The sequence below is a fragment of the Mustela nivalis genome (assembly GCF_964662115.1).
Source record: "Mustela nivalis genome assembly, chromosome: 14".
Taxonomy (NCBI): Eukaryota; Metazoa; Chordata; class Mammalia; order Carnivora; family Mustelidae; genus Mustela; species Mustela nivalis.
Window position 1 is genome coordinate 92,044,994 of NC_139033.1, and position 20,970 is coordinate 92,065,963.

General features: G+C 50.5%; 1 protein-coding gene across 6 annotated transcripts in view; it reads right to left on the minus strand.

Annotated features, from left to right (window-relative positions):
- KIAA1671 overlaps positions 1-20,970 on the minus strand; it is a 184,568-nt gene that overhangs the window by 148,266 nt on the left and 15,332 nt on the right. Inside the window, exon 1 of one of the 6 annotated variants that reach the window (XM_082698801.1) lies at positions 16,780-16,838. The exons of the other annotated variants lie outside the window; for them this stretch is intronic. Coding sequence (XP_082554927.1) covers positions 16,780-16,787 — 8 coding nt within the window. The 5' untranslated portion in view covers positions 16,788-16,838. Of the gene's footprint in view, positions 1-16,779; positions 16,839-20,970 lie in introns of those variants that run through there. 6 annotated transcript variants of the gene reach the window in all.

Genomic DNA, 20,970 nt, shown 5'->3' on the forward strand with positions numbered 1-20,970 from the left:
GTTCAGAGCGTGGACTTCCCAGAGTCAACTAGCTCGGCATCCAATCGCATCTCAACCTCTACTAGCTGTGTGACCCTGTGCCAGTCGCTCACCTCTCTGAGCCTCAGCATCTGCATCTATTAGAATGCCATCAAAGCTAAGTACTCCACCTGCTTTTGTGGGGATTAACTGAGATCACATGTGCCAAGTACTTAGCACAAGTCTGTGGTCACCGCACATGTCAATCAATAACTGTCCTCATCCATCGTATTAAAATTACTCTTTTAGCCTGGGAGGAGGTGGGATTAGACCACTGGACTTCCACACAGGTGCAAGAAAGCAGCAGGAAGCAGGAGGGGGGCCAGGCTTTGTGCCGTGTTGTGAACAATACAAGGAAGTGAAGACACCTGGAAAGTGTATACAACAGGTGCTCAGTAGACAGGGACTCTTATCAGAAAGCAGGAGGTGAACCCAAGAAAATGACCTCTCGGGTTCAAAGATCCTTTTATGCCCAAACTGGCAACTTTGTGCAAATAGCCCCAGACCTGGTGCAGAAGCAGAAACAGGTGGCCTCTCCCTGTCACAGCCTCTGAGCACATGCTGTGCTTCCCTTGAGCCAGAGTCATCCTCTGGCCACACAGTGCTTGTCAGCCACCAAGGGAAGAGCCTAACCCCATCACAGCAGATGCTCTTGGAGCCTCACCCAAATCTGCTTGGCCCAGGTGGACAACTTTCCACCAGGGGTGTGACCAGCTGGGGGCGTGTCTGACAGTCTCCCCAAGGTTCCCAGCTGCCCCCAGGGGTAACCTGCTTATTAGCATATCCTAATGGTATACTACCAACAAATAAACCACTTGCCCTTGCACCTGGGGGGGGGGCCCAACTTAACACACCCCGCATTCCTAGAATCTGACTCATAAGAGATGGGACCTGCTCAGAAGCCCCGTTCTCCCCTAGGGCGTCTGACACGATGGTGAGACATACCCCATTGTGAAATGGGTCCATAGCCCTTGACTGTTTGCCTTGGCTGACTTTTGAAAAGTTGCTCTTTTCACAATTTCTTCAAAAAATGTATTGACCCGCTACAAGCCAGACCCACAGCTTGGTAATGTGGCCACAGCAAAGAACTCAAAAAGTCGGGGTCACTATTTACACAGAGTCTGGGGTTGGGAAGTAAAAAGGACAGGGGATGGAGAAGCCAACAGCCCAGGACAAAGATGGCAGCAGGTGACAAGGGAGATGATGGGAATGGGGTCTCCCTGATGGCGATCACAGTCGGGTCCAGTGGACTAAGGTGATCAAGGATGGCTTCCTGGAAGAAGTGACATTTCAGCTGCATGACCTAAAGGATCAGAGGGAGCCAGCCAAGGGAAGACCAAGAGATCCAGAGTTAGAAAAGAGCTCAGGAACAGAAATTTTTGCTAGCAGGGCTAGGGTGGAGTGAAGGAAAGTGGCGCAGCCTGAGTCTGGAGAAAGGGGTGTGGGCAGATCCTGGAAGGCTCTGAGGCTGCCAGAAGAGTGCCTCTGGGGCTCTCACAGAATCACCTTCCTCTCCCTGCCTCCCCTGCATTCTGATCTGCCTTCCTGTGTGGGAGAGGGTGGAGTTACCTCCCACCGGCCAGGAGCCTCCCCAAGTCCCCCAGTCCCAGGGGAAGGCGTCTCATATGTCACATCTCCATCTTGTGTGTTCAGGTGAGAACTGCTGACTTCAAGGCAGGGAGAGGGAGAGGCGGGGAGAGCTGCTTTGAGATCAGCACCTGGTAAGGGGGCACTGGAGCTGGAGGGAGAGCTACCCAGAGCCGCTCACAGAACACACGCTCAAATTCAAACCCCACCTCTGTGAACTTGGCCCAGCTTCTTGTCTTCCTCGGCCTTGGTCTCCTCACCGGTCACATGCGTTAATAATCCTATGGGGTTCTCAAAACAGCTGAGACATGTGCTAAGAACATATGTGTAGAAGCACTCAGCACCAATGGCGCATTGATCCCATGCTGGCTGATCTCCCACTATGCAGCAGGCACCCGGCAGAGACCTGAGCATGGGCATCCTTAGGGAGTCCCCCACCCAGGCCTGACCCCTACCCCCACCCCACTGGCAATATCCCTCAGTCCCAAAGACGGCCTCTCGGGAGATTAGTGGTGGGTGTGGTCAGCTGTGCCAAGGGTGGCGTCTGCCAGCGCGGACATGACTCACGTCCTGCCTCTCTGGAGAGGGGGAGGGCCCACCAGACCCATATCTAAAAACACTGATGTGATGTGGCCTGGCCGAGCAGGGGGCGGGAGGAGATGGGAGCGGGCAAGAGGAGGCAGGGCAGACTTGGGCCCCGACTGCCCCAGGCTCACCGGTGTGAAAAAACAACCCCACTGCCAGGCTCTCTGTGCTTGTCCCCAGCTCTTAAGTCAGCCCTGGACAGAGGTCCCAGACTCCTCACCATTACCCAGCAACTACAGGTGACTATCAAGAAAGCAGGAAACTGAGGCTTACAGGGATTAAATGCCTTGTCCAAGGTCATGCATGTCTCTCGCCAAATTCCAGAGGCCAAAAGGCTGAATCACTGGCAGGAAGAAAGCAAGAAAGCAAGGGGTCAGTCCTGAAAAACACAGAGGGATGTGTCCCCAAAGCCAGCCTGAGAGACTGGCCCTGGCTGGGCCAGCCCTGCATGAAGCAAGGCAGTGTGACCAAGAAGCTGAGGGGAGGTCTGTGGTCCTGACTTGTGACTTCGGCTGTGTGTCCCAAGCCTCAGTTTCCCCATCTGGGCAATAAAAGGGCCCAGCACAGTGCCTGGTAGAGCCACAGAGCTCCAGGCCCTTCCTGCAGGTGAGGGGGGAGACCAGGCATCCAGGCCACCACAGGAGTCTGAGGCCACCATACCTGAAGCTGCCCCAGCAAGGCTGAGTCACCATAGGTCCCGCACGGCTCCGCCCCTCAAGGAGGGGCAAGGCCAGGATCACGCCCACCCCAGGTCCGTGGTAGGTACATGCACCTGTTCCGCACATATGAACGGGTGGGCACTAGGCATGCTTGGGTCCAAGGAACAAGTTTCCAGGTGGCTGGGTAGGTACCAGATGCAGGTGTATATCTGGATGGCAAGCCAGGCTGTGTGTGGGATGCCTGGGGACAAGGCCATTTCACAGAGAGCGGCATAAAGGTTCGCCGGTCAGCTCTGCCTGGGGAGGCGGGGAGCTATGCATACAGGGGGCCTTGAATCTGTGCATCCTGATGGGCGTGCAGGGGAGGGAGGGAGTAGGTGGCGGTGTGACTGAGGGACAGGGAGCATGTGGAGGAGGGGCAGTCGTGGGGCTTGCCAGCAAGCTATGAGGCTGTGGGTCTGAGTGTTGGTATGCCCCGAGAGGGGTGTGTGTGAAAGTGTGTGTGTGTGTGTTCATGTGATGGGGCAGGGTTGGAGTTAAGAGCATGGACTCTGGAACCCACCCTGCCTTGGTTTATATGCTGTGTGATCCTGGGCAAATTACAATACCTCTCTGAACCTAGCTGCCCATCTGTAATACAAGGACAGCAATAGCACCTCTGTGGATAAAATGAGTCTATTCCTGAAAAGCACAAACACGGTGCCTGGCACATACTAAATGTTCAATCAAGAGAGCCTCTCATTGGCTCCTGAGTGGCTCAGTGGGTTAAGCATCTGCCTTTGGCCCAGGTCATGTTCCCAGGGTCCTGGGATCGAGCCCCACATCAGGCTCTCTGCTCAGCAGGGAGTCTGCTTCTCCCTTTGCCTGCCACTGCCCGTGCTTGTGCGTGCACTCTCTCTCTGTCAAATAAATAAATAAAATCTTTAAAAAAAAAAAAAAGCACACCTCTCATTATGACTAAGGTGACAATGGCATCTGTGGGTCTCCATGGTAACCACCACGATTGTGGGGGTCCATAGGTGCGTAGTGTGTCAAGGGAGGATGGGATGGGGTGCCATGTGCCTGTGGGGTTCAACTCCATCTTCACCTCATGCTCTTGCGGCCAAAATAAAAATGTATTTCCTACTCCTATCATACAATTTATTCACCCCTGAGTCAACCAATTGAAGCACAAAGAAGAAACCAAGGCCCCCGGATTACAGCTAAAAAATGAACATCTGGGGACGCCTGGGTGGCTCAGTTGGTTAAGCAGCTGCCTTCGGCTCAGGTCATGATCCAGGGTCCTGGGATCGAGTCCCACATCGGGCTCCTTGCTCAGCAGGGAGCCTGCTTCTCCCTCTGCCTCTGCCTGCCTCTTTGTCTGCCTGTGCTCGCTCTCTCTCCCTCTGTCTCTGGCAAATAAATAAATAAAATCTTTAAAAAAAAAAAAAAAGAACATCTGGGAAACATGACACTAGCAGTCTCCCTGTCCCCCCCCACCAGCTCCTCCAGAGGCTGCAAGGAATGGCAGGCAGGAGCACCCCTGTCCTCAGGTGGCTCCCAGTCAGGGGTGGGGGGACACGGGCAGAACTCAAGGAGAAAAAACCCAAGACAGTTATCAATACAAATGGATCAAGAAGGTCCAATAGAGAATACCACAGCCGGAAGAGCCTATGCAAAAGTCCTGAGGCAGGAGGCCCTTGGGGGGAACCTTAAGTTCATAGCACCCCAGGGCCAGAGGGGACCAGATGCATGAGCCACTACAGATAGACCAAGAAATGTGAAATAATCTCAATGTCCAGCCATCGGACATTGGTGTTAAACACACTACAGTATTCTCCTCTGGCAATTGTATACACTTGTCCCAAATGAAGTTTACAGACACTGGTGATGGGAGAAACCAGTTCATGACATGATGGTAAGTGAAAACTAGAAAACTGAAAAGCTGTATAGATCTGGGTTTGATTAAAAAAAAAAAGTAATAATAATAGTAGTAATTATAACCAGTATGATCCATTTATATGAGAAACAAATGTGCCCTCAAAATTACAAAAATTCCCCTGCCAAAATTTCACAGTGCTTGTCTGATGGGGGTGGGCTCCTGGATGATATTTCTTCTTCCTGCTGTTTGGTATTTACAATGTTCTATCCAAAAAAATTTTTTTTAATGTTTAGCAAAGAGTGAGAAAAGTTCTCTGCCCTCTCCTGCCCAGATCCCAAAACCCCAACGAGGTTTCTGGAGCTGTGTTTTTCTGAGGACAACCCTTTTTTTGTTCAAATCTCAAATAAACAAAAGCCCATTTGGCAGAGGGCCCTGGCGGGTGGTCACTCACCCCGCACACCCTCCCAGCACCAGCACTGCAGCTAAGACAACAGCGAGCGTTTTCAAGGGGGGGTTGCATATGGAGGGGGGCTCAGGAACTCTTTCTAAGCCTCAGGAACTCGTCCCGAATAGTTTCTTCTCCACCCAGGGACCATCCCTTTCCTGTAGCTTAGGGTCAGCCCTCCTCCTACACTCTTGCCTTGGGCCAGTGCATCCCCCCAAGAGCCCTGACCAGCCCTGAATTCCTGGGGCCTGGAAGCCCAGAATCTTCCCTTGTAAAGACCACCTGGTCCAAGTTCCAAGGAGACTGAGCTCTGAGAGGGGACATGAGTTGCCCAGGGACATCCAGGAAGCTGGACCTCTTCGCCAGACCAGTCATCTAACAAATATGCATTAATTAAGCACCTACTGTGTGTTGGGCACAGCTCTAACCACCAGGGATATAGCCACAGGGTTATGTGGAAAGATTCAGGGGCTGGGGGAGCAACTCTAACCTGGGGCGGCGGGGCGGGTGAGAATAAGGACTCTCTGAGGAGATGACAACTGAGCTGAGACCTAAATGAGCCTGCCATGCAAACAGCCAGAAAAAGAGTGTTCCAGAAAGAAGGCTCACGAGGCAGGGCCAGGTAAGAAAGGTCATTTTGAAAAGCAGTGGGAGCTGAGTCAGGCAGGACCTCTCCAGAAAGGAGCATGGGTCTGCTCCTACGTGGGACAGGAAGTCACTAGAGGGCTTTAGTGACCCTTCTAGAAGTTCCCCTGGGCACTTCTATCCAGTGGAGGATACACTGCGGAGGTCAAGATGGAGGCCGGGAACCAAAGAGGAGCGGCCTGCCGCCTCCCAGGTAGGAGATGGGGGTACTCTGGACCCAGTAGGAGATGGGGGGATAAAGAGGAAATACAGTGTGACTTGAGACCATCCACATACGAGAGAGGAACAGCATGAACCACCCCCACCCCCAACATGAAGCCAGGGGGAGTCAGAGGCAAAGGGACCCTAGAAAAACATCAGTTTAATGCCCCCCACCACCATGCAGAAGCACTGAGAGCATGCTGGGCCTCAAGGCTAACACCAGCCCAAAGTGCAGGGAGTCAGAGAGATCTGGGTTCAAATCCCAACTCTGTACTTACTAGTTGCATGGCCTTATAAGTTCATTCCCCTCTCCGAGCCTCAGTTTTCTTGCCTGTGAAATGGGGAGAATGATGCCAAATCCACCAGACCTGGAAGGCTCCAGTATAGTCCCCCAGGGCAGAGTGGCTCCCTTCCCCTTACTCCTGTCTTCGGGTCTGATGCCAGCCCGCAATGCTCACTTGAGTTAAATCACCCTGAAGACCAGTTTTGAAGAACTGCCATCCATGAACAGCGACTTTCTTCCCAAAGGATCACATGAAGCAGAAATGGGAATCCTTCCCACTGAGGGGGTTTGGAACAGAAATCCCCTAAAAATCACAAATACGCTCCCAATTCTGGGACCTGAGCTAGGGCGAGGGTCTCAACTGTCCTGGGACCCACAGACAGAGCTGGGCTGGGCAGGGCAGGACCCCTCCTACCCTGGGCGATCATAGCAAAGACAAACATGACTCGGGGGTTCAGATGCGGTGAGGTCAGGCTCAGATCCAGGCTCAGCTTCAGAAAAATCACTCTCCTGACCTGTGCCTCAGTTTCCCCACTTGTAAAGCAGAGAGAGGGTGCCCTGCCCTGCAGGAGTCTGGAAGCTTAGCTGTCGGGGAATGCCTGCAGAGGCTGGGGGCGTATGACGTGCATTCTCAGGACCTTGGTGATGGCTGCAGAAAACAGCCATGCGCTCATCCCCGGAAGCAGGATCCCTGACCCGATGTGGGAAAAAGCACCTTTGCGGATGGACTTATGTGAAAGATCTCAAGAGGCAAGGAAGAGCCTGGGGGATCTGGGTGGGCCCGAAATGCAATCACGCGTGTCCTTGTGCGAGGGAAGCAGATGGAGGCCTGCCTCCAGGAAAGGCCAGATGACAGCCTCACCAGGGACAATTGAGGTGGCAGCTTCTAGAAGCTGGAAGAGGCAAGGGAAAGGAGGCTCTCCCAGCTCCTCTGGAAGTGGCCAATTTCTGCTCAGCAAAACTGACCTCGAACTTCTGACCTCCAGAACTATGGCAGAATGAACTTCTGTTGTTCTGAGCCACGGTTCCTGGAGGTTTGTTACGAAAGCCACAGGAAACCAACCCAGAGGCCTTCATAACATTCCAAGCCAGAAGGACTGGATCAATATTTACAGCCATTCACACTGTTGGACTGCATGAGGATTTCTGCAGGTGGAGCCCAGACACAGGGCGATTTTAAGAACTCCCAGAGAGATGTCAGGGTTCATCCAGGGGTGAGATGCGCAAGTCTGGAAGCTGGAGGGGTCAAAGGCATGGTTACCTCATACACTGGCTCCTTGCACTGCTTCCCAGAACCGTGGCCACCTGTCACTCATGGGCCTCCTGCAGGGACCCTGGGCACTTGAGGGCAGGGGTCCCGCTCATCACTCTGCACTCACCATCGCCAGGCAACAGCTGTGGCACCTGCTGCACGCCACGTCCGATGGATCCAGGAGTGAACAAGACACAGGTCCAACACAGACCAAGGAGGCAGGACAGGGGCAGGCCCTAAAGCACTAGATCCCGGGATGGCGGGGAAGGGTCTACCTGGGGACAACAGGGGCTACAGAGGAGGGAGGACTAGAAGCTGCTGGAGGGATGTGTCTGCCGAGGAAACATCTGAGCTAGTGTTGAAGGGGACACAAAATCCCACAGCAGTGGTGCCACATCCATCACCCTGTACGCTCCAACTGCTTCCAAAACCTTTCAAGGCTCTTCCCCAGGACTTCCCCCTACCCTGGGGGTTGGGGTGCCAGACACGCCAGACGTGGCCAGGAGCTAATCCCCCAGAAGCAGCCATCAGCCAGTGAAGGACAGGACCTGACATACACATACCCCAGCTCCCACCTCTCCCAGGGTGCTTGCCCATTCGACACGGTCCCCAGAGGTCCCCTGTCCTGCTGATGAACACACCCAGCACTGGCCTCTTTCCCTGCCCTGCCTGGCTTCCCCAGTCCCTGGGGAGACTTTCCTGGGACCAGTTCCCACACAAAGCATAGGCAAGGGAATAGAGCCCTGTGTCTGCTCTGGGGAAGCCCACAGCCAAGCAGGTGATATATTCCACGCAGAAGACAAAACATCAGGAGAAGCCCATGGTACAAGAGGAAGATGTCAAGGTGATCACCCCCACCCCAATGCTGCCCCAATTGGCCCCCCTTCTTGTGTCAGATGCTGCCTTCAGCAAAACACCTCTTCCGTATTCCTCGTCCCTTCGTTAATAAAGGAAGGTGCTGTTACCATCCTCTTTTACTTTTAAACAGGGAAAGTGAGCTCAGAGAGGGGAAGTCTTCATAAAAATCTAAAAGGGCCTCACCACTCTCCCCCTCGCTCATCAGGCTTCAGCCACACACACCTTCCTGTTCCTCGTACATGCCACCACTTCCTTCCCCCAGAAAGTTCCGACTTCGGGACCTTTGCCCTTGCTGTTCCCACAGCAGGAAGGGGCTGCCTCCTCCTCCACTTTCATCTCTCTGCTTAAAAATCGGAATGATTTGGGGGCACCTGGGTGGCTCAGTCATTATGTGTCTGCCTTCAGCTCAGGTCATGATCCCAGGATTCTGGGATCGAGCCCCGAATGGGGCTCCCTGCTCGGCAAGTCTGCTTCTCCCTCCCCCACTTCCTCTGTTTTTGTTCCCTCTCTCACTGTGTGTCTCTCTGTCAAATATATAAATAAAATCTTTAAAAAAGGGGCGCCTGGGTGGCTCAGTGGGTTAAGCCACTGCCTTCGGCTCAGGTCATGATCTCAGGGTCCTGGGATCGAGCCCCGCATCGGGCTCTCTACTCAGTGGGGAGCCTGTTTCCTCCTATCTCTCTCTGCCTGCCTCTCTGCCTACTTGTGATCTCTCTCTGTCAAATAAATAAATAAAATCTTAAAAAAAAAAATCTTTAAAAAAAAAAAGAATGATTTTTAAATCACTGAAAAAAATAATCGAAAGAATAATACTTCGTAACACATAAAAATTATTTGAAAAATCAAATTTTGGTGTCCATAAAGAAAATGTGAGTGGTGCCTGGATGGCTCAGTGGGTTAAAGTCTCTGCCTTCGGCTCAGGTCATGATCCCAGGGTCCTGGGATGGAGCCCCACATCGGGCTCTCTGCTCTGCAGGGAGCCTGCTTCCTCCAATCTCTCTCTGCTTGCCTCTCTGCCTACTTGTGAATTCAGTCAAATAAATAAATAAATTCTTAAAAAAAGAAAAAAAGAAAAAAAAAAGAAAATCTGAGTGGAGGACACACTCAGTTACATATTGTCCCTGGCTGCTTGGGCAGTATATGGCGGTCAGTCATGATGGGGCTCTTATAGTCCAAAAAGCCAAAACTATCTGGTCCTTTACAGGAGAAGCTAGTGGGCTGCTACCCTAGGGTGTGGAGGGGCCTTGTCTGTCAATGAGTCCCTGGGGCCTGAAAAGGGTTAGGCCCAAGCAGGGGAACAAAGAAGGCATGGATGATTAATGCAAGGCCCCACCCCCAGGAGGGAGTTGAACATCACCTAGGATTGCAATGGGTAGATGAATGAATGAATGGAAATTAATATATGCACCTCAATGGGAAGCCAGAGGCATCATCCCTGTGGCCCAAAGTCCCTCCATGGTATTGCAAACCAGAGTCTGACATCCCCTGGGCGGGCGTCCCTCCAACAGCACCAGCCTGGCCTTGACATTCTGTGGGCCCAGAACTCTAAAGAGAGGACGTGATTCATTCCACAGAACCTTTCCCAGGAGAGGAAGGAAACCAGCCCTCAGATCCGGAACCAAATTTAACTTCTCTGCTCCACACCCCCCACCCCCAAACACGCAAACACAAAGAGCATCTCTCCACCTTGCTGGGGAGGGGGTCCATCTCAGCAGCCAGGGAGGTGGTGGGGGGAGGGCATTGGTGATTACTGACTCAGCTTTCTCCCAAAGGAGCACCTCACCACTCTCTCAAAACACAGTTGGAGAAAAATCCTCAACGGAAAGAGGGTTTTCCCTAGTAATTCCTCCCTCCTCCCTGCTCTCAGCACTGAGACTAAGAAATTCATGGGAAATACCGCTGGATGGCTGCTGCTTGCTATTAGCCATAGGGAAGCTAGCAGGCAGGATCCCTTACCTCTCGGAGTTTATGAAAAAACAAGAAACTAAGCAGAAAAAACAAGAGACTAAGCAGGAAGTAAGGGCCTTGCCCTGCACTGGGGACTTCTGGTCCAGCAAATAAGCACCCTTATTAGCATCCCTAATACCTGGGAGACAGTGCCTGATTTATGTTTCAGGTCCCAGTGGGAAAAAATTGATATGGTCACTCTATGGAATGTTACATCTGAAATACATTATTTTTATTTCCCAAGAGAAAGCAAGTTCTTCTCCATGCCAATATACATCCCAAAGTCAGGGAAACATCAGTTTAAAGGTTCTGGAATGGTCATATTTATCCTGCCGTGCCCTTTGGGTGTTGGCCCCAGGTTTTATCACAAGCCTCCCAAAATCTCTTCCGTGGACACGTCAGTGTTTACTGTTCTTCGCCTGCTTCTTCCCGTTCTGAGTGGGGAGGGTCATAGCAGCTCACACATACAAGGGAATTCCACATTCACTAAATGAAACCTTCTCTTGAAGGGGCACATAACTCCGTACAGGCAGGAGTGTGTATATAAAATCAGTGTTCCCTGTTCTGGGGTATGTCCCCTGACCCGGAATCCCAGCTGTCTTGCAAGAACCAAGGACCATTGCATCAGTGTGGTGAGCACTCGCAAGACAGAAGGCCCCGGCAATGACCCTCAGTGCTCTTTGTCCTCTCTGTGTGACCCTATTTGCTTGCCCTCTCTGAGTCTCCGGTTCAGGGAGTATTAGCACTGCCCTAGCCACCTGCCAGGAGGTAAATGTTCTCGGGGGGTGGGGGGCAGGTAAACCTTAAAGAATACACACCATCGGTCACCAGCATGCACCTTCCCAGGCTGACATTAGACGGCCTTTTCCCAAAAGAGAATCTGATCACATGGTGCCCCCTGCCTGGATCTTTAGAGGGGCTCAGAATTAAATCCACCCCCTTTCCATGGCTCTGTGCCTGACCCTCCAGTTTCTCTGCCCTCAGCCTACAACACTCCCCTTGCTATTCTGCTCCTGTCACAATGCCCTCTGCTATACTCGCACGGGGAAGCCTACGCATATGCTGTTCCCTCAGCCTGGAAGGACACTCTCTCCCCACCCCCCTCACTCCTGCCAAATACACAACCTTTAGGTCTCAGTCTTAATGGACCTTCCTCAGTGTGGCGGGTTGAATAGTGATTGTTCCCCCAAAATTCATGTGCACCTGGAATCTTAGAAAATGACCTTATTTGATCTTTGCAGATAGACTTACTTACTGAAGTCACACTGGATTTGGTGGGGGGGCTAATCCAATGACTGGTGTCCTTTGAAGAGGAGAGAGATACACAAATGGAAGCCAAGGAACACCAAGAATTGCTAGAAGATGCTAGAAGTCACCAGAAGTGGCAAAAGGAAGGGTCCTCCCCTGGAGCCTTGGAGGGAGTAGAGCCCTGCCAACACCTTGATTTGGGACTTCTAGCCTTCAGAGTTTGAGAGAATAGATGTCTTTGTTCTAAGCCACTCAGATGCAATGACTTGTCATACTACACTCAGAAAAGCCAGAGCCAACCCTTCAGAGAAACTACTTCCATCAGACTTTCTTCAAAGCATCCTGCTCCTCTCCCCCCACCCCTGCAAGGTTCTGCCCCTTCTTCAACCCATAAACTCCTAGAGGTAAGGGATCCTGCCTGTTAGCTTCCCTATGGCTAATAGCAAAGAGCAGCCATCCAGCGGTATTTCCCATGAATTCAGATGCCCCGAGGGAAGCTCAGAGGTCAAGGGACTCTGAGGTTTGCGCTGACACCCATGGGAGAGTTCCAGTGATGGCCAGGCAATAGAGTGAGCCTTGCCCACTGGGACCCCCAACTGCTATCTCTCCCCAAACCCAGGCTCCTGTCTCACACCCTCACTGCCTGACTCTGCATTTATGAAGCATGACAGGCAGACAGTCCCAGGGCTGGACATGACATGGCACCAACTTGTAGAAAAAAAGTAGGTCCGGCCAGAAGAAAGTCTCTACTGGGTCTCGGCCGTACTTAACGCTGGCACAACACTTGCTCATTGCCCCTTTCAACGAAAGGCCTCCAGCTCAAAACCCATCGGGATGGCAACATTTATGCAGGCGGAACTATGACACGGTTTGGTCTTCTTTGTATTCTTTTTTGTTAAGATTTATTTTAGAGAAAGAGGGACACAGAGAGCGAGCTCCTCCTTCCTGCAGGAGCAGAAAGAGCATAGGGAAGGGGAAAGAGAATCTCAAGCAGGCTCCAGCCTGGTGCAGAGCCCAACGTGCAATCCTGATCTTGATCTCGATCTCACAACCCTGAGGTCACGACCCGAGCGGAAACCAGAAGTCAGAGGTTTCACTGACTGAGTCACCCAGACGCCCCTCTTTTGTTTCTTTTTTTTTTTTTTAAGATTTTATTTATTTGACAGAGATCACAAGTAGGCAGAGAGGCGGTTGCGGGGGAGCAGGATCCCCACTGAGCAGAGAGCCCAATGTGGGGCACGATCCCAGGACCCTGAGATTATGACCCAAGTTGAAGGCAGAGGCTTAACCCACTGATCATCCAGGCGCCCCCTTTGTTTGTATCCTTAAAGCAAACTACCAATGGCCAGAGGTGCTGGTTTTCTCGAAGTAGAATAATGATACAAAATATCAATACAATTTTATATTAATATATGGATCACTGATTATTAATATATTTAATAATTATATATTTTAATTACCAACTCAAATACTTATTAATATTTACATATTATATACAATTGATATAATTAATACTGTGATAATAATATAAAATATTACTATTCTGTACTATAAAATATTTTATTATTTATTATATAATTAATTATATAATTTATAATATATAATAATATAAATGTATATTATTTTCTAATAATAAATAATAACAGAGGCACACAGACGTGGCAAAATTGGGATGGTGTGTGAATGAGAGAGCTGGAGGGTCTCTGTACACACCCACCCACCACCCACCCATGCCTTCACTCTCTCAAGCAGAGATGCAGGCACACATTCACATCCCTTGGGTAGTTCTGGGATAAACCCCTCAGCTGTAGCCAGGGTAAAATAATATGTTATAGGATCAGGTTCCTATAAGTAACACCTGGGTGGGGCACCATGGGGGGATTTCTTTCTTTTTTGGTGTTTGTTTGTGGGGTTTTTTGAAAGCTTTTATTTATTTGAAATAAAGAGAGGGGGGAACAGATGGAGAGGGAGAAGCAGACTTCCCACCAAGCAGGGGGCCTGATGCAGGACTTGATCCCAGGACCCGGGGCTCATGACCTGAGCTGAAGGCAGACACTTAACTGCTGAACCCCCCAGGCGCCCAGGGGATTTCTTTTTTATTACAAATGCTCAGGCTCCATCCCAGACCTGCTGAGTGTGGGCCTCCAGAGGGTAGACCCAGCAGCACCTGGATTTTTTAAAGCTTTCTGGGGGGCTTCTTCAGAACAGCCAAGCTCTGGGTACTTCAGTGCTACTTCCAACCCAGTGAGCCAGGAGTTGGGTCCACGGTGCCTGGACAGCATCCTGGAAGAGTTAAGACCCAGGCCTAATGTATTTCTCCTCAAAACGACACATGCCAGGGCATGCCCAGAGTCTATGAAAAACAGGTTCTTTATTATATCCAGGCCAGCCCTTTGTGCAGCACTGGGTACGTCCTGTGAAAGTTCACCATAGGGTAAGGGAGGCCAAGATACTTCCAGAAAGCACATCATGATGCAGCGGACATTCTCCCAGGGACCGAGGCACCACAAATACAGATCCTCAGACTCTCCCACAGAAAGCAGGGGCCAGTCACGTCTATGTGGATGGCCAGTATCAAAAACACAGAAACGGACAAACGCTGGTGGGGATAGCGATGCTGGAGTCCGCGCACATGAAATGGCGGGAACGTAAAATGGCGCCGCTGCTCTGTGGACAACAGTATGGCGGCTCCCCGGAGAATTAAAAACATTGCTAGGGTCCAGCAATCCCACGTCTGGGTATAGACCCAGAAAAATTGAAAGCAGGGTCTCAAAGAGATACCCATACACCTGTGTTGGTAGCAGCACTGTCCACCACACCACGGGGTGGGAGCCTCTCCAGTGTCCCCTGACCAATGAAGGGACAAACACAATGTGCTCAATCCACACAATGCAGTATTATCCAGCCTTAAAAAGCAAGGGAGTTCTGACACGGGCTACAGCATGGGTGAGGACGGGACGCTGAGTCACATGAGCCAATCACAAAATGCAAACGTCCCGCAATGCCACATAAGGAGGCCCCTGGCGTAGTCAGATTCACGGAGACAGACAGGGGAATGCTGGGTGCCAGTGGCTGGGACAGCAAGGGAGGGGGACTTCGTGTTCAAAGGGCACAGAATGTCCATTCTGGAAGCTGCAGAGTTGTGGAGCAGGATGGTTAGATGGCAGACCAACGGTGTGAATATACTTAATGCCGCCATACTGTTTGCCTCAAAACAGCAAAGATGGTAGGTTTCCGTTATGTGTATTTTTCACCACCATTTAAAAATAAATTAATGAAAAAAAAATCTGGTGCCAGGATGAGGCCTGTCTTGGCACCCAGCTACCTGGGTTCCTATCGCAGTTCAACCATGCACTAGCTAGGCGGCCTTAGGCAACGTAATATGTCTCTCTGTGCCTCAGTTTCCTCATCTGTAAAATGGGAAAACACGAGGCCATAGGGAGGATGAAGGGGGGCAGAGGGCCTGGTTCACAGCATGTGCCCACATGTTAAGTATCACCGCAGTGCTTGTGAATATTACTGTCCCCCCTCCATACCCTGCCGGAGCTCTGGAGTTCTGGAAAACACACCGAGGTAAAGAATATGTGGGCCCAGGGGGATGAAGCTTTGGCCTTGTGGTTTATTTAGTATCGGGTGCCACTTCTGAGTAAGGGACAGACTATGTGGCACACGTGGGAAGTGCAGAAATCAAACTCAGTGAGGACAGAGGTTGATGAGGTACAGAAGACATCCCTGCCCAGAACCACCTGCCCTCTGCTTGCTGGGTGACGCGGGCCTGCCCTCTCTGGGCTTTGGTGACCCCTGCTCCTCTAGCCTCGGCCTCCTGTAAGTCTGAGAGTGAGAAGCCAAGCCCTTGGTCCCATAGTCAGCACAACTCACCCCGGAGCCCAGGGGTGGGGTGAGGGATGGCGGGTGCCCCCAGGTGGCCACGGGGTTAGAGCATCTTAGAAACATCCAGGCCTTTCTGTTCCTGACGCACAGGCTCCAAGAGGCCAGACTTGGGAACTGGTTTCCAAGAGAAAGTTGGGGTTGGGGCCATCCATGAGCCAGCCTCACTCAGGTCACCGGCTTCATTCATCAAGGGCCAGGAGAGGCAGGACACAAAGTCCCTGGCCTCAGGCCAAACATTTTATTTCAAATCCCCACAGGAGGAGCTCTGTTGGTTTCTCTTGTCAAAGAAACACAACCCCCATATTGCAAGGTCATCCAACAAATGCAGATATGTTTGACGCTGATACTGCAGAATTATTATTATTACTACACTAATAATAATAACAGTGGCCAAAGACACATCCAGCACCAGGATAGTAAGAACTTCACAGACCACATGTCCGTTAATCCTGATGAGAGCCCGCTCTGAGGTGATTCTACCATCATTCCCATTGTACAAACATGGAAACAGAGGCTGACGATCGGACAGTCACACAAACGGCAAGCGGTGAAGACGAGCCCTTGAACCCAAGCTTGCCTGAGACGAGAGCCCACCTGCTGTGCTTTCCTCTTTCCTCCTCCCCCGTGCCATGGCCGTGTCTTGAGCTCCTATTACGGGTACGATCCTTAAAGCCCTTTGAAGGAGGTACCGCCGTCACATGTGAATTGTCCAGAGGCAAGAATGGAACTCGGTTCTGTATTTCTGTGGAGCCATGGTCAACCTCACTGGACTGTGACTCCAGAGGGTCTCATCCCATCTGTGCCACCCCCACTGACTGGCAGGGTCCCCTCAAGGTTCTGTCCACCCAGGGCAAGGAAGGCAGTGGGCAGCAGTTCTCCTGCAAAGCCCAGTGGACTCAGGCCCAGCCAGAGGCAGGTGGCCATGGACCAGGCTGGGGGTGGACTCCAGCATGCGGGGAACAGATAGGGAAGGGGACCAAACCCATCTCCCTACCCACCAGGGTGCTGAGTGTTGAGAGCACCTTCATGTCTCTCTCAAATGGCCTGGTGGGCTCTCTGCATCCCCCAGAGGAGTGCCTGAGGCTTGTGAGCACCCAGTGGGTATTCAGGCTCCCCCAAACAGCTTGGGAGCTTTAGCACCCCAAGCCCATCACACCTGTTAGAGGGGGGCGGCATGGACAGGTCCCTCCAACAAAGGTGGGGCATGGAAGGGCAAGGGGGCACCAGGAGGGTGTCCTAGGGAAAGAGTATGAATCAGGAAGCAGGAATCCTGATGTCTTGACTCTGCTCAGTTCCTACCTGGTCATGTGACCTTGAGTGAAACACTCACCATCCTCCTCAAGCCTTCTGTTCTCTCCCCTAGAAAGGAAAACCCAGACAGCCTTGTTAGGGGCCGGATCCAATGCCCACCCCTGGGGATTCTGCCACCTTGCTCCCCAACAGGGTACTGCCAAATGTGGAGCGATCCTCCCCAGGGGGACATGCTCAGCATTGCCCCTCCCAGGGCTGCAGGGCGGGAGAGGGAGAACCAGGCTGTCAGAAGTCCTGAAGACCAGGGATTGGGACACTTGTCGGGTCCCCAGGCAGCTGCCTGGCCAGTGTGCACCACCAGGCACACAGATGGCCACACTGCAGCAAGGGGGGTAGAGATGGCGCAGGGAAACCCATTCTCACTGCCGAATCAATAAAAGGGCCCGTCCCCCACAGGTGAGTCCACAGTGTCACTGCCCAGTGCCAAGGAAGGCCAAAGGAAATGAGCAGGGACAGTGGGTCCCCATGCTGAGTCACCTCCCTCCCTGACCCTCAGTGTTCTCATCTGGAAAAAGGGCTTGCTATCGCCCACCTGGTGGAGCCATCCAAAGGGTATACCCTATGAAATTACGGTATTCCACCCCTGCTGACCTCCAAGACCAGAATGTTGGTGTTTCAACCCAATATGTGGATGGGCGCAGTGTGCAGCCTGAGCATAATAAATGTTCGCAAAACTGAGCGCAACAGGGTGTGCTTTCCTCGTCCATGGGAAGAGCGTACACCTTGTTGCACCTGCTTCCAAATCCCAAATATAAAAAGCAGGCAGCTTGCCTTAGTTCATAAGGCAATGTCCCAAGTATGCCAGAGCGTGTGTGTGATATCTTTCCATGTGTGTTACATCAAATATAACTAGCCCATCGAACATCCTTAAAATGTTTAAGTTTTGGGGGCACCTGGGTGGCTCAGCTGATCAAGCAACTGCCTTCAGCTCAAGTCATGATCGTGGAGTACCAGGATCGAGTCCCACGTCAGGTTCCCTCCTCAGGAGGGAGTCTGCTTCTCCCTCTGACCATCCCCTCTCTTGTGCTCTCTCTCATTTTTTCTCTCTAAAATAAATAAATAAAATCTTTTTAAAAATAAAATGTTTAAGTTTTTAAAAAACAAGTCAGCATGTGGTATATCCACACAATGAAATATTATGCAGCCACAAAAAGGAATGGAGTCCTGATACGCATTACAACATGGGGAACCCTGAAAACATTATGCCAAGTGAAAGCAAAGTCAGTCAGCAAAGGCCACACATTGTATGAGTCCATTTACAGAAAATATCTAAAACAGGCCAATCATTAGAGACAGAAGGAGATGAATGCCGGTATACCCACAGCTGTGGTCATTGGAAGGAAGGAGGCAATGATAGCTAATATGTACCTGGTTTCTTCACCTGGTCATAACAGTGCTCTAAAATTGATCATGGTGAAGGTTGCAGAACTCTGTGAATATAAAAACCACTGAATTGTACACTTTTTAAATTTTTTTCTTTGGGGACGCCTGGGTGGCTCAGTCACTTAAGCATCCGACTCTTGGTTTCAGCTCAGGTCATGATCTCAGGGTCATGGGATCGAGCCCCACATTGGGCTCTGTGTTCAGAGCAGATCCTGCTTCAGATTCTCTCTCCCTCTCCCTCCCCTCTACTCCTCCCTGCTCATGCGCGCTCTCTCTGTCTCTCAAATGGGTAAATAAAATCATTAAAATTTTTTTTTTGCTTTTTATGTACTTTTATTCTTTTACTTAAGTCTAATTGACATAAAACATAATTACTTCAGGGACTCAACATAATGATTCAGTATTTATTAATTATTTGAGAGAGAGAGAGAGAGAACACAAGCAGGAGGGGCAGAGGGAGGAGAATTTCAAGTTGATGCTGAGCTGAGTGCAGAGCTAGACGCAGCGCTCAATTCCATGACCCTGAGATTGTGACCTGAGCCAAAACTAAGAGTCAGGCACTCAACCAACTAAGCCACCCAGGAAGCCCAATGATTTGATACCTGAATACATTGTGAAATGATCACCACCATAGCACTGGCTAACATCCATCACCATAGTTAAAAAAATTTTTTTTCTTCTTGTGATGAGAACTTTTAGGATCTGCTCTCTTAGCAACTTTCAAATATGCCATACGGTATCATGAATTAGAGTCCCCATGCTGACACTGCATTCCCAAATTGATTTTACAGCTGGAAGTTTGTATTTACCCCCTTCACCCATTTTCCTTCCCCCCCGCAGCCCCACCTCTGGCAACCACCCATCTGTTCTCTGTATGTATGAGCTTGGTTGGTTTTGATTGTTTGATTGTTTGGGAGGGGGGATTTTTTTAGATTTTACATAGAAGTGAAATCATATGGTATTTATCTTTTTCTTATTTCATTGAGCATAATGCCCTCAAGGTCCATCCATGTCACAAATGGTGTTCTTTTTAATGGCTGAATAATATTCCCTTGTCTATAGCTCACATCTTCTTTATCCACTCATCCATCCATGGACCCATAAGTTGCTTCCATACCTTACGTATTATAAATAATGTTGCAACAAAACACGGGATGCCTATATCTTTTTGACTCAGTGTGTTGTTTCCTTCAGATAAATAACCAGAAGTGGAACTGCTGGGTCATGTGGTATTTCTTTTTACTGACATATAATTAACATAATATTCTTAGTTTCAGGTATACAACATAATGATTCAACAATTCCCTCCATTACTCAGTGCTCATCACGGTTAAGTGTAGTCACCGTCTGTCACAAAATGACATTATTACAGTCTTATTAACCACACTCCCTAGGCTGTACTTTTCACCTCTGTGATTTATTTTATAACTGAAAGTTTGTACCATATTTCTATTTTTAACTGTAATCTGAATTTGTATACTTTATTTTTTTTTAAGATTTTATTTATTTGACAGAGAGAGACATAGCGAGAGAGGGAACACAAGCAGGGGGAGTGGGAAAGGGAGAAGCTGGCTCCCCAGTTGAGCAGGGAGCCCAATGAGGGGCTCAATCCCAAGACCCTGGGATTACAACCAAGCTGAAGGCAGACGTTTAACTGACTGGCACCCCTGTATACTTTATTTTTTTTTTAAGATTTTGTTTTTAAGTCATCTCTGTACCCAACATGGGGCTGGCACTTACAACCCTGAGATTCAGAGTTACGTGCTCCACCGACTGAGCCCACCAGGCACTTTAACTGGATGAATCATATAGTACGTGAATTCTATCTCGATAAAACTGCTGTTAAAAAGGTGAGTCGAGTTCAAGAAGGAGGTTAACTAAGGACCACTCCAAGTGGAACAGAAATAGGAACAAATCTCAAGGTGATACAAGAATGACCAGAACTTGGGAAACATGGGATTGATACGTTAGATCCACAAAGCACAAGCTATGGGTGGATTCAAGTCACACCTCCTGCGTGGGCACAGGGGTTCGACTTTGCTTCTGCAGTCCTCAGGGTCCTAATCTGGAAAACAGGAACAAGAAGAGTTTCCACCTCCTGGAGCCACCGTAAGAACTACGTGAACGATCAGTGTCTGGGGTATCCCAAGGGCTGGATAGACGTCAGCATTGTTACTGGTCATCCCCATGGCTCTGCAAACAAACTGAGCCTTACAGAGGGGACAGGACATGCTTGAGCTCACAGGCTAGGAAGACCAGGGCTTGCCCTCTGAACCTCTGTCTTCAACTGCACACAAGTCCCTCCTACCCAGTCAAGAGGCCCAACCCAAGGCTGCCCCACCCAGGCTGAGAAGTCCTTTCCCGAAAGTGAGCCAGACCTGAACCAGCCAGGGATTGGCTGATGGCCTGCCAGACGATAGGGCCTCCAGGAGCTGCCAAAATTCCCTGAGGTCCAGCCTAGCAAGGGAGGCGCAGGGGGGCAGGGGGAGGGCTGACAGAAAGGCAGGAGCCCAGCACAGTGCTTTCCACATAGGCTATTTTATCTGGTCATCACTATTATTCACCCTCCTCGTTGTGATTTTCACCCAGATTTTCTTTGGGACACACCAGTCATTCATCGGACAAATATTTACTGAGCACACCTGCTGTATGTCAGGCACTGTTCTGGGGACAGGACAGTGAACTAGACAAAGTCCCTGCCCTCCTGAGGGTTCTAGTCCCATAGGGGAGACAGACATTAGAGAAAAAATACATAATTTTCAGACTGCAGAGGGGCAGGTGTGGGGGGGAATGGTC